We start from the raw sequence: 15,110 nt of genomic DNA on the forward strand, positions 1-15,110 counted from the left end.
AATCAGAGTACTTTCTTCAAAAATAACCTTGGAAAGGGGTGCCTAGGTGGCTCAGTCGGTTAGGCATCCGACTCTTGATTTCGGCTCACAGATCAAGCCCCGCGTCAGCCTCCGCGCTGGCACCGTGGAGCCTGCTTGGAATTCTCTCTCTCCCTTTCTGCCCCTCCCCTGCTTACGCTCTTTCTCTCTCAAAATAAATAAATACACATTAAAAAAAAAAAAAAAGAAAAACCTTGGAAAAACTGGGGCTATTCATGTACATGTTGTTAGCCCAAAGTAAAGCCCTCTTCATTTGAGCATTTGGGGAACCCTCTGGTCAGAGGCCAGCTTACTGTGTGCCTATCCTAAAGTCATTTGAAAAGCCGTGACTAGGTACGCAGGATGCCGCAAGTCAGCCTTCTCATTTAGGTGACGGCCGAAGGGGCAAATGGACAGCGGCCACCTCAGATGATTAATCCAGTTCCTCATTATTCAACAATATTACAACCAAGGTGTATCAGACCTCAGATGACACCCAGCAGGATAACAAGAACCTGACTAGCATTAAACTTAGCAGCTGCACTGCCATGGCCGGAAGACTACCTCCTTTTCTAAATTCTGAGAGAAAATTATTTTGAACCCAGAATTTTGTACCTAGCCAAACCTTCAATCAAGTGAGTCAGAGGGTGTAAGGTTTGAGAAATGCATTTCCCAAGCACCCCTTTCTGAGGTAGGCGACTTGACTGACTTGAGGGTGTATATAATATGGATATAAAAAATAGTGAAGAACATACTGGAACTTTAATCAAAAACAGTTTGAAGATGATGGCTATGCAGCATGTTTGGAAGACAATTTTAGTTTGAAAAATCATAAAGAATGGAATGGATACCATGTACTAGAACAGGAAGCTGGGAGATCTTACTGATACGGTAAGGAAAGGGAAGCATATGTACCTTGTCCAGTTACCCAAGAGGAAGGGTTGTTAGAAGCTCCAGGGAATAGATGAAACTGTGTAAGAAGGACACAGTCCAAATATTCAGTGACCTCAAAAAGGGTAGCATGATTTTGAGCAGTTGGTGGAGGATTAAGAGAATCCATTTCACCTTAGGGCTGAGAACTTTCTCCTTCATGTGACACATGAAACATGTCATTGGAATCACGGGGGAGGAAATGTGGTTCTACACAGTGTTGTGGCTGCTCTGCAGTGACCAGTATTTACCTACTTAGGATGCTACCAACACTATCAATTTTCAGTTTTTTAAAAAAGAACCTAGAGACAAAGTACAGAAGAGTTAATTAGGGTTACAGAACAGAGTGGTCATATTATCAACCAAAAGACTAAAGCAGAAACAGTAACAAGTGGCTGCCTCCGGGTGCAGACCGGGGGTTGAGATGGGAAAGGGTAGAAGGACTTCTACTTTTTTTTTTTTTTTTTTTTTTTTTTTTTTTTAAGAAAAATCTTAAATTGGGACGCCCGGGTGGCTCAGTGGGTTAAGCGTCCGACTTCAGCTCAGGTCATGATCTCACGGTCTGTGAGTTCGAGCCCCACGTCGGGCTCTGTGCTGACGACTCAGAGCCTCAAGCCTGCTGCGGATTCTCTGTCTCCCTCTCTCTCTGCCCCTCCCCTGCTCGTGCTCTGTCTCAAAAATAAATAAAAACCTTTAAAAATTTTTTTAAATCTTAAATTATGTATTTGACATAGTACTTGCCAAAAAACTGATCATCAAAGAGTTCAGGATTTAGAGTCAGAAGCTCTTGGTTCAGTTGTCTGATTTCAGGCCTCTTCCATTTCAGTAGGCAAGTCACGTAGCCTCTGCAAAGCCTGTGCCCTCGCCCACAATAATACTACCCCTCTGTGAGCCACATAGTAGTGTCAGGAGGGAGAACGCGATTGGCTAATGCAGGCAGAAGCTCTTTGAAAATTGCTAAGAGCCAAACAAATGTTTGCTCTACTTTATATCCCTGTTACTTTATTAGAGGAAGTAGTTAGGTTGAAATTATAACATGGCTGAGTATGTCTGCATTCTCCTTGAGGAAGTTCACATAGGTTCCATCTCCTAAGTGATTTCTGGTCACGAGGAGGAGGAAGGACCCCATTTTGCAGCATCTACTCTATAGCCCATACGCTGTTCTTAGTGCCTGACATGGGATTCAGTATTTCTCGTATTTTCCTCCAGAGATCCTTAATGCAAGGAGAAAAGACTGGGGGTCTCTCAGGGAAGGGGTGGGAGTTTATCTGCTAGCTACTAGTAGAAAAGTTATGTGAACCTTAAATGCTACTCCATAATGTGCCTTGTTTGTTGAAACCGAACAGAATTTAACATTGCTGTTTCGTCCAGTTAGCCAAGAAGATGTGCCCCTTTTCTGCTGTGGCTTCACATTCCTCCTGATCACCACTGGGGTCACCAGTGGGGGTGATGTCCCCGAATTTGAAAAAAAACTGAGAAATATTTAGATGACTTCAATAATACTCAGAATATTATGACATAGGTGATAATATTCCAGTCTTGCTCCAGTTTTAGAGAAATTGAATAATCTGCCCAAGGTCACATAGCTGGTAAGTGAGGGAACAGGATTTCTCCCCAAACTTGTTGGACTTCCAAGCATATGTTTTTGCTCAGCCCTACCTCTGGAGGTGGGAACCTAAATTAGCCTTTTGTGTAGAGTTCTTTTTTATGTACTTGAAAAATAGAATACCAGCGGCTTTCTTGGCTTTCTTGTAGTTTTGGTCCTTACTCATTGATGGTTTTGTCTCTGTTTTCAGCCAAAGCTCCAGACAAACCTATTCAGGTAGTTTATGTGCCCTCTCATCTGTTTCACATGCTGTTTGAGTTGTTCAAGGTAAGTGGAATTTAAAAACATGGAAAAAAGTCTTCATTTTAAATTACTTTGATTCAAGGCATAATGGATTCATTAGATTAGCATAAGAAAAGGTTTTGCATAACCATTTTAAAAATTCTATTTCTGATACCCTGTGGGTTTTATAATTTGTACACTGTGAGATGAAAAATTGCTGTGTACAGTATAGTTTTCGTGAATATTAGTACATATTGATTTTGAAGCTTAATTGTACCTTAGTGATTTTATGTAAAATCCATCCTGTTTTTTCTTATAAGATGAGAGATGCATTTTAGTTTCCAAACCTGGTAGAGGCTTTATTGATGGTAGCCAGATCAAAATAAATACGTGTTTTTGCATATCTGTGTTTGTAAACATTAACCATGTTTGTGCATTAGCATTTGTTTTAGTATTGGGTGATACCGTAACCCTTTTACACATTTGAGTCCATTCAGAAGATCTGATGGAAGCAGAGGGGAAATATGGGGGAGGACTGGACCAAAAGAAACACCAAAAAACAAAAGAACAAAACCTCTTTAGACTCTGCAGCTTAAGCTGTCGCTTTTGTCAATCAGTAGCTCATGGCATTTATAAGAGCAGTATTATAGGCACAAGGTGTTTAAGCTAAAATTTCATTTCTTCCAATGTGTAAAACCCTAAATTGAACACCTGAAAAATCAGTTATGCTGATTTGCTTCCCAAAATTATAATGTTACTGATGTAACATTTTAAGGTTGAGATGGGCATTCAATTGTGAACTTTCTCTTCAACAGCTGTGGCTTTTTCAGAATTTCTTTTTAACTGACATTGCCTTTTTTTTTTCCTCAGCCAAATGATTAATTTTTGTGGGAAACATGAATACTCTCAGGTTTTCCGCCTTCTTTAGAGGAAAGGTGCTCTGTAAATGCAGACTGATAAATAGGATTTAAAGTGCATCAGTGCGCCTCTGTAGCCTCATTACATGTGATAAAAACATCCCTCTTGGTTAAGAGCTGAATAATTTAAATACCCTAAAGTGAAAGCAAGAAGAAAAAAGGAAGAAAAGAAAAAAAAATATTTAGTGTGATGGATGGGAAGGAAACTAGATGAAAATCAAAATAAAGCATCGGGAAAATTTTCCTTGATCCAAACACACATTTAGCTAAGTTCTTTAGAGGAAAAAAAAAAATGGTGTGTAAATCCAACTAATATCTGTCTGCTCCACAAAAGTGGTGTTGTGCAATAAGCAATCCTCTGCTAGTTTCTGTTTTTAAGTCATGGTTTGTGAGTCAGCGGTATGCTTAAAAAAAAAGGTCTTACTATTTCAGAACTCAATGAGGGCGACAGTCGAACTCTATGAAGACAGGAAAGAAGCCTACCCGTCTGTTAAAACCCTTGTTACTCTGGGGAAAGAAGACCTATCCATTAAGGTGACTGCTTTATTTGCACAGATACTTTGTCTAGCTAATTGAATAGTACCTAGACATTGCGGCATCAGAGGGAAGAGAAGAAAACTGACAATGGATGTCATGACAATGTGTGTACCACATTCGATCTTTCGCTTCTTACCTCGTTTAAACTTATCAGAACCCCATTTTTCAGGGAGCTGAACAAGACCTCAGCCCCGAGCCTGTCGGGTCCTATTGTGTTTCCCTGCCCTCTTTGTTTTAGGTTTAGATGAGAGAACCGTATTTCACTGGGGGTTCAAAGCCCTTGTACAGTTTAGAGTTATCTGGTAGGTACTTGAATGAACTTCTTGCCTTGTACTAAGAATGGATTGATTTGTTCTTAAACATTTTGTACGTTACAGATAAGTGACCTAGGTGGTGGCGTCCCACTTCGAAAAATAGACCGTCTTTTTAACTACATGTATTCAACTGCTCCTAGACCTAGCCTGGAGCCTACAAGAGCTGCCCCTCTGGTAAGCATCTCAAACTACTGCTTAAGGAAAGGCCATGAACACGAGGAGGGACTCCCAAGGGAATGGGCTAGAATTCTCCCTGGCTGGTTAAATACGCCTCTTTGAATTCCAATGTTTCCCGCGTGACTTGGAGGAGGGGGCGTTGTATCCCGCTACTACTTACTATCTTTGTGAATCCTTTGGACCTAGATTTCTTCTCTAATTGTGTCTTAGCAACTCTCAGAGCTGAGTACCTCACTTCCTGATAGAGGGAAACAGCATTTCCCTTTGGTTAAGACTGCTGCCAGGCCCCATTTACCACCTGGGGCTACCCTCGGTGAGAGCGGAAGGTTAATAGCAGGCGGGCAAAGTTGCCTTAGAGTGTGTTTGGCTGCCTCGTGCTCCGGACCCCGGGGTGCTGCATGCTGTGGAGACCCAGATCGCCCAGGGCTTTGTAGCCTACCCCACCACATTTGTTTATATAATTAGAATGTTAAATTATGAACACATTATGTTTTTTATATTAAACAACATAAGCAGGAAACATATAGGTGGCGTATGCATTTTCAGAGCCCTTTCTGTCTCAGTCCTACTGAGGCAGTGAGAAAAGCCCCAAGTTACTATGGCAGCATTTAGATCCTGCTCGGGCCACACTTTGTTCCCCTGCTGAGTGTTTCTAATTGACAAACAACAATTGAACCCTTTGTCATTAAACACAGCAACATAGCTATCAGTCTGCAAAATGGTTGAGGGCACAAATTAAGTTTCATTTTCAAGTCCGACCTGACTGATAAGCACATAAGATTATATTTTATTTGTATGAATAAAATCCAACACTTTGTATCATTTATTCGAGACAGAGTTTGTTAACTCAGCATGTTGAAAACAGGAAGTCATTTTTATAGGAGTCAAGAAAATTCATGAAAAAAACAATTTTGAAAGGCATTGTCTTCGCCAGCCTCTGGTCCCTACTGAAAGGAATGTCAAAAGAAAAAAAAAACACTACAAGCAAATCTGGAGGCTTCCCCAGTTGTTTAAAAGGAATATGGGTCGTCTATATCCTCAAATAGCATCTTGAGGATAGCTGTTCTGTCATAGTTTTTTTTTAAAATGAAACTGAACACTTGACGTAGAACTCCAAATAATGTTGCTCTAACCTCCCCTTTTAAAGATGAGAAAATAAGGCTAGTGCCTCGCCCAAGGTGGTTGTGCTCATTACGGCAAGGCTGGCACCGGCCACGTGTGCGTTACCCGCAGGGCACCATGTGGCCTCTCCTTTGAAGAAACGCTTCCACTGGCATCTCTCCCAGTCATAAACTGTCTTCAGCTTTAAAGTGGGCACGTGGATATGTACTTCTAGAAAACATCTTACTCGCTGAGCACCTTACCACGTTACAGCTCTGTGCCTTGACACATGCATTTCTTTTGTGGAAAGGTCCTCCTACCCCACTCCTATTGATCCTTTGACACCCTGGGACAACGTTGGTGAACCTCACCAAATCCAAGTTAGACACCCCTCCTCTGCATTCTCAGGGCCTACCTGTCTCCTCACGCTCATGTTCTCGATCGTTCCCTGGGGGACCCGATATCAGCCTCCGGGCCTTGCTGGAAATGTGGGAGGCAGACTTCCTTGGCCTCTTCCTGGAGTATGCTGGTTTCTTTACTGTGGTGACATCAGTCACCCTCTTGTCCTCAGTACCGGTAATATCCTGCCAGTACTAAAGCCCCCACCTTTTTTTTTTTTAAACTTTTGTGTAGGAGTGTGTGTGTGTGTGTGTGTGTGCGCGCACACGCAGGGGAGGGGCAGAGTCAGGGAAGGGGGAGAGAAAGAATCTTAAGCAGGCTTTACACTCAGCACGAAGCCCAATGTGGAGCTTGATCTCATGACCCTGAGATCATGACCTGAGCCAAAATCAGGAGTCAGATGCTGAAGCGACTGAGCCATCCAGGCACCCCTGCCAGTACTAAAGCCCTTAAATGACAGTACGCTCTGTCATATGCGCCCCTTTGAATCGGGCCCTGCCCTGAGGAAGGAATCTAAGAAAGATGTTTAAAAATGGTAGAATTCCACGTTACCTGGTAAAGTTGCTGCTCTGCAGTGTGACAGCAGCTTCACTGTGTGTACTTGTGCTTAGTTTCAGGCACTGTGTCAAGACTTGACACTTACGGTCTAGTCCTCATAGCAGCTCTGAGGCAAGTTTTTTTATTACATTTTCAGATGAGAAAACAATCTCAGGTTGAGTAAACTGCTCGGAGTGAATTTCCACTCAGGTCTGTCTGAGCCCAAAGCCAGGGCACGTGCTGCTCTAGGAGCGCATTACCCCACTGCCTCCCCCAGTAGCCATGCCACGGGATTTCATCCGAGGGGCCAAAGCTTGGGGCACTGAATCTGCCCCTCCACTCCACAGTTACTGAAATTAGTCTCCATTGTTCTTAATGTCCTTGTCAGTATCTGAAATTTTTTTTTCCCAACAACCTGTTACATTCAAGGTTCTATGATGTAAAGATATAGGACAGTACTGGAATTGTTTTCTCGTCTCTAAACACATGTTGATCTGCCGTATATCAAAATGCTTTACCATTCACAGAACCTTAGGAAGTAGACTCAGGAAATTTTCGTTTCGGTGTGTTAGCCTGGGTACTGGTCGATATGAACTCCTGTGCCAATTTAATTTTCACTCCAAAGAGCAAGAAATTGTGATAATGAAACTTAAGGGTGATGTGGTTTAGTTTTGTTACCAGTTCAACTCCCATTTGATTTGGGATTTGCTTTAAAAATGCTAACAATTTGGGGCGCCTGGGTGGCTCAGCCAGTTGAGTCACCAACTCTTGATTTCGGCTCGGGTCATGATCCCAGGATTGTGGGATCGAGCCCTGTGTCGGGTTCCATGCTGAGTGTAGAGCCTGCTTGAGATTCTCTCTCTGCCCTTCTTCCCCATCTCTAAAATTTAAAAACATGCTACCAATTTGCTTTAAGACACTAAAAAAAAAGCATTAGTCAAAAGTTGAAGCACTTCTAATATCTTCCAAACATAAGAGAAGTGTTTTTGTAGGGTAAAAATAGATTATTTGCCATAAGTGAGCATATACATTAAAGGTTGGGTCTGTAATTTATTTGCATTAAAACTGAATTAAGTATTTCTTTTAATCTTCCAAAGAGTCCTCATACCGAATGGGTTCGCATTTGTACCTGTCTCACTGTATGGATTTTCTTTTCTCCGTAGGCTGGATTTGGTTACGGCTTGCCAATTTCTCGCCTTTACGCCAGATATTTTCAGGGAGATCTGAAACTCTATTCCATGGAAGGGGTCGGTACTGACGCTGTCATTTACCTGAAGGTACTGCATTTCATTAGTTATATGAAGGCATCTTTACGTTTTAAAGCTTTAAGTTCTTACATCTAATGGAGAACAGCACTACAGCATGTCTTATGTTCAGTTCAGATTTACTTTAGTTTTATGGGAAAACCAAGGTATGTCCTGTCATTGATTTTCTGCTCAGGTGTAGCAAAATACGAAATACAGACATGTAAACACATAAATACTGATTTTTAAGACTAAGATTCTTAGTTGTGATTTCTTTTAAAATTGCATAACCATTGAAAGGACTAATGTAAAAGGAGATAGATTTTCCTAAACTGAAGTCTTTGAGTCTCTTGCTTTAAAACTCACTGGCTTTTCCAAAGTTACAAGAATTCAGTAATCATGGTATGGTGATATAAAAGGCTGATCTAATAACAAAGCTTCTGTAACACAGGTGTTCTCATTCATTGGTAGCATCAGACTTTTATTTATTTCCAAACTCTAGAACACTTGAAGTATTTCTTTGAATAGGTAATACAGGCACGTAGTACAGAATTTAGAAGCTACCAAAGGGAAAAGTAAGTCTTTCCCGCCACTGGCTCTGAGCCACCCAGGTCTCTTTCCCAGAGGTAACCATGGTACCAGTTTCTCATGGAGCCTCCTGGAGTTGATTCTGCATTGATAAACATATGGGGGAAATAATTTTTTCCCACACTGATTATTTCCACATTTTGCTCTTTTTTTTTAAGCTTTCCTGTATATCTTGGAGATCTGCTACATCCCTGCATGTAGAGATGGTCATTCTTTTTCACAGCTGCATATGCGCAGTGTGTTATATGTTATACGTGATGTGTTACATACCATAACCTAACCAGGGATTTGGAGTGTTCATCTTATGTGCCACTGCATCTAAATTATGTGATATTTGGCATCACCTTATGTGCTTATGTGTATAAATTTAGTATGTAGGAAACTTCAGTTCTGTGTGGGCCCTCTGGGGAGCAGTCAGCCTGTGAACAGCAGTGCTCAGCCTAGAGACCGTATAGTCAAGGCGCCTGAGTATTTCAAAGCAGTATTAACTGAATAAAATACTTTGTGTTCTGGTTACGTGTACTTTGGTACTGGTTTTGAATGAGTGAACGTTTTTATTCCTTTAAAAAAGCTTTAATTTAATCCTGGCCAATCTATGTCCGCTATCGAAATGTAATTTTAATGTAATTCCAAAAGTACGCCTCAGGGTTTCTAATGTTGTAAATAGTAAAATTTCAGTATCTCATGTGAGAAAAATGACATGTGGACCTTCGGTGTCCGTTTTTGTCTTTCTGTTAGGCACTTTCAAGTGAATCATTTGAGAGACTTCCAGTTTTTAATAAGTCTGCCTGGCGTCACTACAAGACCACACCTGAAGCTGACGACTGGAGCAATCCCAGCAGAGAACCTCGGGATGCTTCAAAATATAAGGCGAAACAGTAATTTCATACTTTAGTTTCTATTATAAAGTGTCTGATTTTTCCCCAGAATGTACCAGCCCGATGATACCTTTAGCCAAATCTTCTTTGTGGTTTTTTCACTGGAAAAGCATAGTCATCTCTAAAGAAGGAAAGGTTGACTGGGTGGCTCAGTCAGTTAAGGGTGCAACTTTGGCTCAGGTCACGATCTCATAGTAGATTCGAGCCCAGGGTCGGGCTCTGTGCTGACAGCTCGGAGCCTGGAGCCTGCTAAGGATTCTGTGTCTCCCTCTCTCTGCCCCTCCCCCACTCATGCTCTGTCTCTGTCTCAAAATAAATAAGCATTAAAATTTGTTTTTCAAGAAAGAAAGGTTGGAGCAGCTTTTTCACACCAGACAGGAAGGACAGCATGAACTGGGTTGCCAGAGTAGCCATTCCGATAGAGGTGCCCATGTTCTAGAAGTTCTTGCTCTGTGGGGGTATTAATAGCAGTGAGCAAGGTTTATCCTGCCATACATTGGATTTTTAAAAAGTAAATTCTGCAGTTTGTCATCATCTATGAAGACTGACAGGAGAGTGTTTAGAGAAAGTCTGTGGGTGGGTTGAATCTGAAAAAAAATAAAATTGTCAAGATAAACAAAATGTGGTTTATCCATACAACGGAAAAGGACGCATACTGTATGATTCCACTTACACTGAGATACCTAGAAAAGTCAGATTTATGGAGACAGAAGGTAGAATGGCGATTGCCAAGGGCAGGGGGAATGAGGAGTCAGTGTTTAATGGTGACAGAGTTTCCGTTGGGAAGATGACAATGTTCTGGAGATGGAGGGTGGTCACAGTTGCACAGAACTCCGAACGTGCTTAATGCCCCTGAACTGTGCTCTTAAAAATAACCGTTTCTTACCATCTTACCAGATAGCCAATTTTACGGATCATTTACCACAATTAAAAAAGGAAAAAATTAAAAAGAGGAAAAAACATCACAGAATAACAGCTTTCACTACTTTATGGTAATAAGGGCAATAATCCAATCTTTGGTTTCCAGTTTTTTTTCTTCTGATTACTGTCAAGCTCCCACTAGGCTAGCAACAGTAAGGGCTCTGTTTATTTAAAATAACCTTTTATTAATAGAATAGAAAGCAGTGTGCGTGCATTATAAAAAAAAAAACTTAGAAAATGTAAGTAAGCAAAAAAAAAAAAAAAAAAAAGAGAGAAACCACTGTCTGCTCACAACTCCAAGATAACATCTCTTACAACTTTGTGTGTGTCCTTCCAGATACTTTGCTCTTTGTATATACAGGAAAACCTTACCGAGCGAGTTACTTGCTCTGCGAGTGTTCCACAGGACGAGCAAACATTTCTAATATATTTTAACTTGCAATACGAGTAGTACGTGGTGCCTAACGTCACATGATCACAACTGAGCCAATGGTTCTTGAAATTTGCTTTGATATACAAGTGCTTTGCATTATAAGCATGTTTCCCGAAAGGATTATGCTCATAAACCAAGGTGTTACTGTATATGTATTTTCCCCAAATGAGATTTAATTATTTATACTGTTTTATGACCTGCTTTCATTTCATTTAACCATTTCCACCTTTCCACATCAATAGATTCTCATCTTGAAAATTTCCATGAAGTGTCTAAGCCTGGATCAGTTCCAGGACTGTGTAACAAATTTGAGCAAATCTCAAGTTGTTTTTAATCTAGGGCAGCTTTTTTGTTGTTGCTGCTACTTGTCCTGCAAAAATACCCACCTTCATTTGATTGGTTTCTTCTTTGAAATGTCATTTGGCTTTTTCCCCATTCTCTGTATTTCCTATAAAGTGCCAATTCATCTAAAGATTGACCAGAGCATTAAAAAAAATTTTTTTTTAATGTTCATTTATTTCCGAGAAAGAGAGAGAGTGCGAGTGGGAGAGGGGCAGACGGAGAGGGAGACACAGAATCTGAAGTAGGCTCCAGGCTCCAAGCTGTCAGCACACAGCCCAACATGGGGCTTGAACTCAAAAACCGCAAGATCATGACCTGAGCTGAAGTTGGACGCTTAACCGACTGAGCTGCCCAGGTGGCCCCTCAACAGAGCATTTTTTGCTGGAGTCCCTCATAAGCACTGTTTCAGAATTACATTATGAGGGGACGCCTGGCTGGCTCAGTCAGAAGAGCCTGTGACTCTTGATCTTGGGGTTGTGAGTTCAAGGCCCACATCGAAGTGTAGAGATTACTTAAATAAGTAAGACAGAAAACCCCAGAATTACACTATGATGCCTGTGATCTGTGACTGATCCACCATTAGTGATGTTAACATTGACCATGTTGCAGATGCTGGCTGTCTGGGCCCTCCATGGTAGAGGCGTTTTTACCTTCTCAACTAGAAAGTCTTCTGTGTAGTGTTACTTTGGCCCTGGGCAACCATCACCTAGTGGTTTTTAACACCAGTTGGTAATTTTGGCCTGAATCAGTAGCTTCATTAATGTTTATAAGATGATGAGTTATTTTTGATATCATTCCTTTGACAGTTATTAGCGGACATTCTCCTCTAAAGTTCCTCCTTGTCAACGCAGGCCATTCAGGTATCTCTGGAAGTACAGTTCCTCCTGGAAAGGCAGGATAAGAATTTAAATCTTTCCCTACCAATTTTCAAGGATAGAAGTTGAGTTAAAATCCACCTTAAACGGTGACAAATGATTTTCTGGCTTTCTCCTTTTTGAGTATTATTGTGGATAGTATAGACTTTTCTTCTATATGTTTCAATCAGAACTTAACATACATACACACACATATATAAAGTGCACACATCTTGGGTTTATAGCTTGACACGATTTTACATCGGTATTTCTAGCACCTGAAATTGCCCCTTTCTAATCAGAGTCTTTTCCCTCTACTGTCCCCACCATGTAGCCATTACTCTGACTCTGTCATTTCTTAAACGTAAAACAAAAGGAACATGTAGTGTGTACTCTTTCTGTGTCTGGATTTCTGTGAGGTTCACCCATGTTACTGCACATAGCAGCCATCTTTTTGAAGCTTAAACTGGCACACCTTTGGCCACCGGTAAGATCCTTTGTGTTCCTTGGCTAAAACCCCACGTATCTTTGAAAACTTTTTCTGGCCCAAGATGACATAATGGTGTCATCTTATACCTTCCCTGCCTCCATCCTAGAATCAGCATTTCCCTCAAGGAGCCCTATTTGCTTTTAACGGGTATTAGAGACCCTAATCTGGAAGTTAGGGGTGTATATTATACCTTTTCTAGTTCTCTTTTCTGGACAGAACTATTAAATCATAAGTTCACGTTGATACTTTCAATTTGATTTTAACATTGCAATGTTTCATCCTAATGTATGTTAATTGTGTATATTTCTTCTTAACCCTGAAAACCTTGATTCTTAACACGCAACAGAAAGGTATCTGTATGCAAACACAGTCGATAAAGCTTCGTGGTTTTGTTCAGTTATAGTAGCATTGGTCTTTTATGATGAACGATATAAAGGGTATCTTTACTGATTTTTGTCCCGTGGAAGCACTGTGATGGACCTCTGTACGGGATTGATGGACCAGTCATTCATCTCAGAGATGAAATTTAGAGGAGTTTGGTTTGTGCACGTGAGTGCAGGTATACACATGGGTATTCACACATACATACACATACCGTCCCTGACCAGGATTCAGCTCATTCAGCTTGTACCAACTGGATCAATTTCCCTTGATTTCATTTTCAGTCTCTATGCAGTCAAGTAACATGTTGGGCATCACTGTGACCAGTTAATGCAAGCTATTGCTCTGATAGGGGGAGTTACTTGGGTAGTCCAGAAGCAGGTTTTTTAAAAAGTTTATTTATTTTGAGAGAGAGAGTGCGAGCAGGGAGGGGCAGAGAGAGGGAGAGAGAAAGAACCCCAAGCAGGGAAAGAATCTTCGTGCTGGTAGCACGCAGCCCAACGTGGGGCTCAAACCATGAACTAGGAGATCATGACCTGAGCTGAAACCAAGAGTCAGACACTTAACTGACTGATCCACCCAGGCACCCTCCCAAGCAGTCTTTACAAATAACATGGTCCATTTGCAGTGGAAAAAGATGGCTTTAATTGATTATTTTTTAAATGCAGTTTTAAAACTCTATATTCTATCAGGTTGTATAATAATTAAGTATGTCTTAGTTTCTAATACACTATCAGACAAACAAGTTTTAGCAGAAAGCAGTATTTAAAATTGGAAACTGGTTAGCCTGATGATGCAAATTGTTAAATTATACAAATAGGATGACTGGTGGCGATCTTGGGAAATTATTTAGTATAGGTAGGTAAATTCACTAGGTGAGTGAGAAATTTATCGAAAATTTATTCTGTAATCAGGTTTTTCTTTTTTTGGCTTTTTAAGTTTTTATTTTAATCCCGTTTAGTTAACATGCAGCGTAATATTAGTTTTGGGTGAACAGTACAGTGATTCGGTTCTTCCACATGTCACCCGGTGTTCATCTGATCTAATCAGATTTTTTAAAAAGATTAGAATGTTTTATTTTTATTTTTTTAATGTTTACTTATTTATTTATTTTGAGAGGGTGCGTGGGAGCGGGAGAGGGGCAGAGAGAGAAGAGAATCCCAAGCAGGCTGTGCCGTCCGTGCAGAGCCCGACACGGGGCTCGATCCCACGAACTGTGGGATCACGACCTGAGCTGAAATCAAGAGTCGGACATTTAACTGACTGAGCATCCCAGCCACCTCTAATCAGATTTTTAATTAGGGCTGTACTCAGATATAATTCATATACCCCATAAAATTCACCCTCTTAAAGTGTACGGCTTTCCTGTATTCAAAGTGTGCAACCCTCACTACTAATCTTAGAACATTTCTGCCCTCTCACAAAGAAACCCTGTACCCGTTAGCGCTCATTCATCATTTCTAATCAGGTTTTTAACTGAGAGTAAAGAACTGTTTTAAAATATGTATAAGTAATTAAATGGTCATTCTTTTTCTGTACCAACTCAGAGTAATTCTGAGATAAGGCAAAGGTTTTTGAATTACCACCGTCACTAAATGCTCTGAGTCAATCTTCGTTAAATAGAGAACGTTATACTCAAACTGATCGTGGATATTCCTGTTGTTTTCTTTGTAGGGACAAGATCAAGACCAATAGAACTTTGTAGAGAACGGAATGCATCTGTCCTCTCTGAAGAAAGATCGTCTTCTGCAAGTCAACCAGAGAGAACTCTTTTCCTCCACCAACTTTGAGCAAAGCACATAGTCACTACAGTGCTTGAATGTCTTATTTTCTCTACATGAGCTGGACCTTTTCCAGAGAAACCTTCTGTAGCTGCTCCATATCTTCACTAAAGTAGCACCTTGAGCGATTTTTCATAGTATGTTGCTGTGATTTGGTTGGCGCCTGTCACGAGAGAGCGCAAAGCCTCATCAGCGCTCTGGTGTCCTCATACCTCCCTCCTCATTGTCATAGAGTCGAGTGTGTACTTTGTCCCCAGGATTCTAAGCTCCTTCCTCATTCCAGATGCAGCCAGTCTCTACTGTTGCTCTTTGTGACCAAATACCATGTTTTTCCAAACCACCGACTAAGGCCTGGGTAATCTGGAAGTTGGAGACACCAGCAGAGCGTGTCTTGATAATTCAGTCCCAGGGCCCTTCGTCTCGCATTTGCGTCCTTCCTC

At 41.0% G+C, this 15,110-nt stretch overlaps 1 protein-coding gene across 2 annotated transcripts in view; it reads left to right on the plus strand.

Moving 5' to 3' along the window:
* PDK3 (pyruvate dehydrogenase kinase 3) overlaps positions 1–14,800 on the plus strand; it is a 66,526-nt gene extending 51,726 nt beyond the window's left edge. The window contains exons 7-12 of one of the 2 annotated variants that reach the window (XM_042975333.1): positions 2,745–2,821; positions 4,126–4,227; positions 4,608–4,718; positions 7,922–8,035; positions 9,329–9,460; positions 14,564–14,800. In XM_042975333.1, coding sequence (XP_042831267.1) covers positions 2,745–2,821; positions 4,126–4,227; positions 4,608–4,718; positions 7,922–8,035; positions 9,329–9,460; positions 14,564–14,584 — 557 coding nt within the window. In that variant the 3' untranslated portion in view covers positions 14,585–14,800. Of the gene's footprint in view, positions 1–2,744; positions 2,822–4,125; positions 4,228–4,607; positions 4,719–7,921; positions 8,036–9,328; positions 9,469–14,563 lie in introns of both variants that reach the window. The other variant, XM_042975332.1, reaches the window with a different exon arrangement.
* Positions 14,801–15,110: the final 310 nt, after the last annotated feature.

This window comes from Panthera tigris, chromosome X, assembly GCF_018350195.1.
Source record: "Panthera tigris isolate Pti1 chromosome X, P.tigris_Pti1_mat1.1, whole genome shotgun sequence".
NCBI lineage: Eukaryota > Metazoa > Chordata > Mammalia > Carnivora > Felidae > Panthera > Panthera tigris.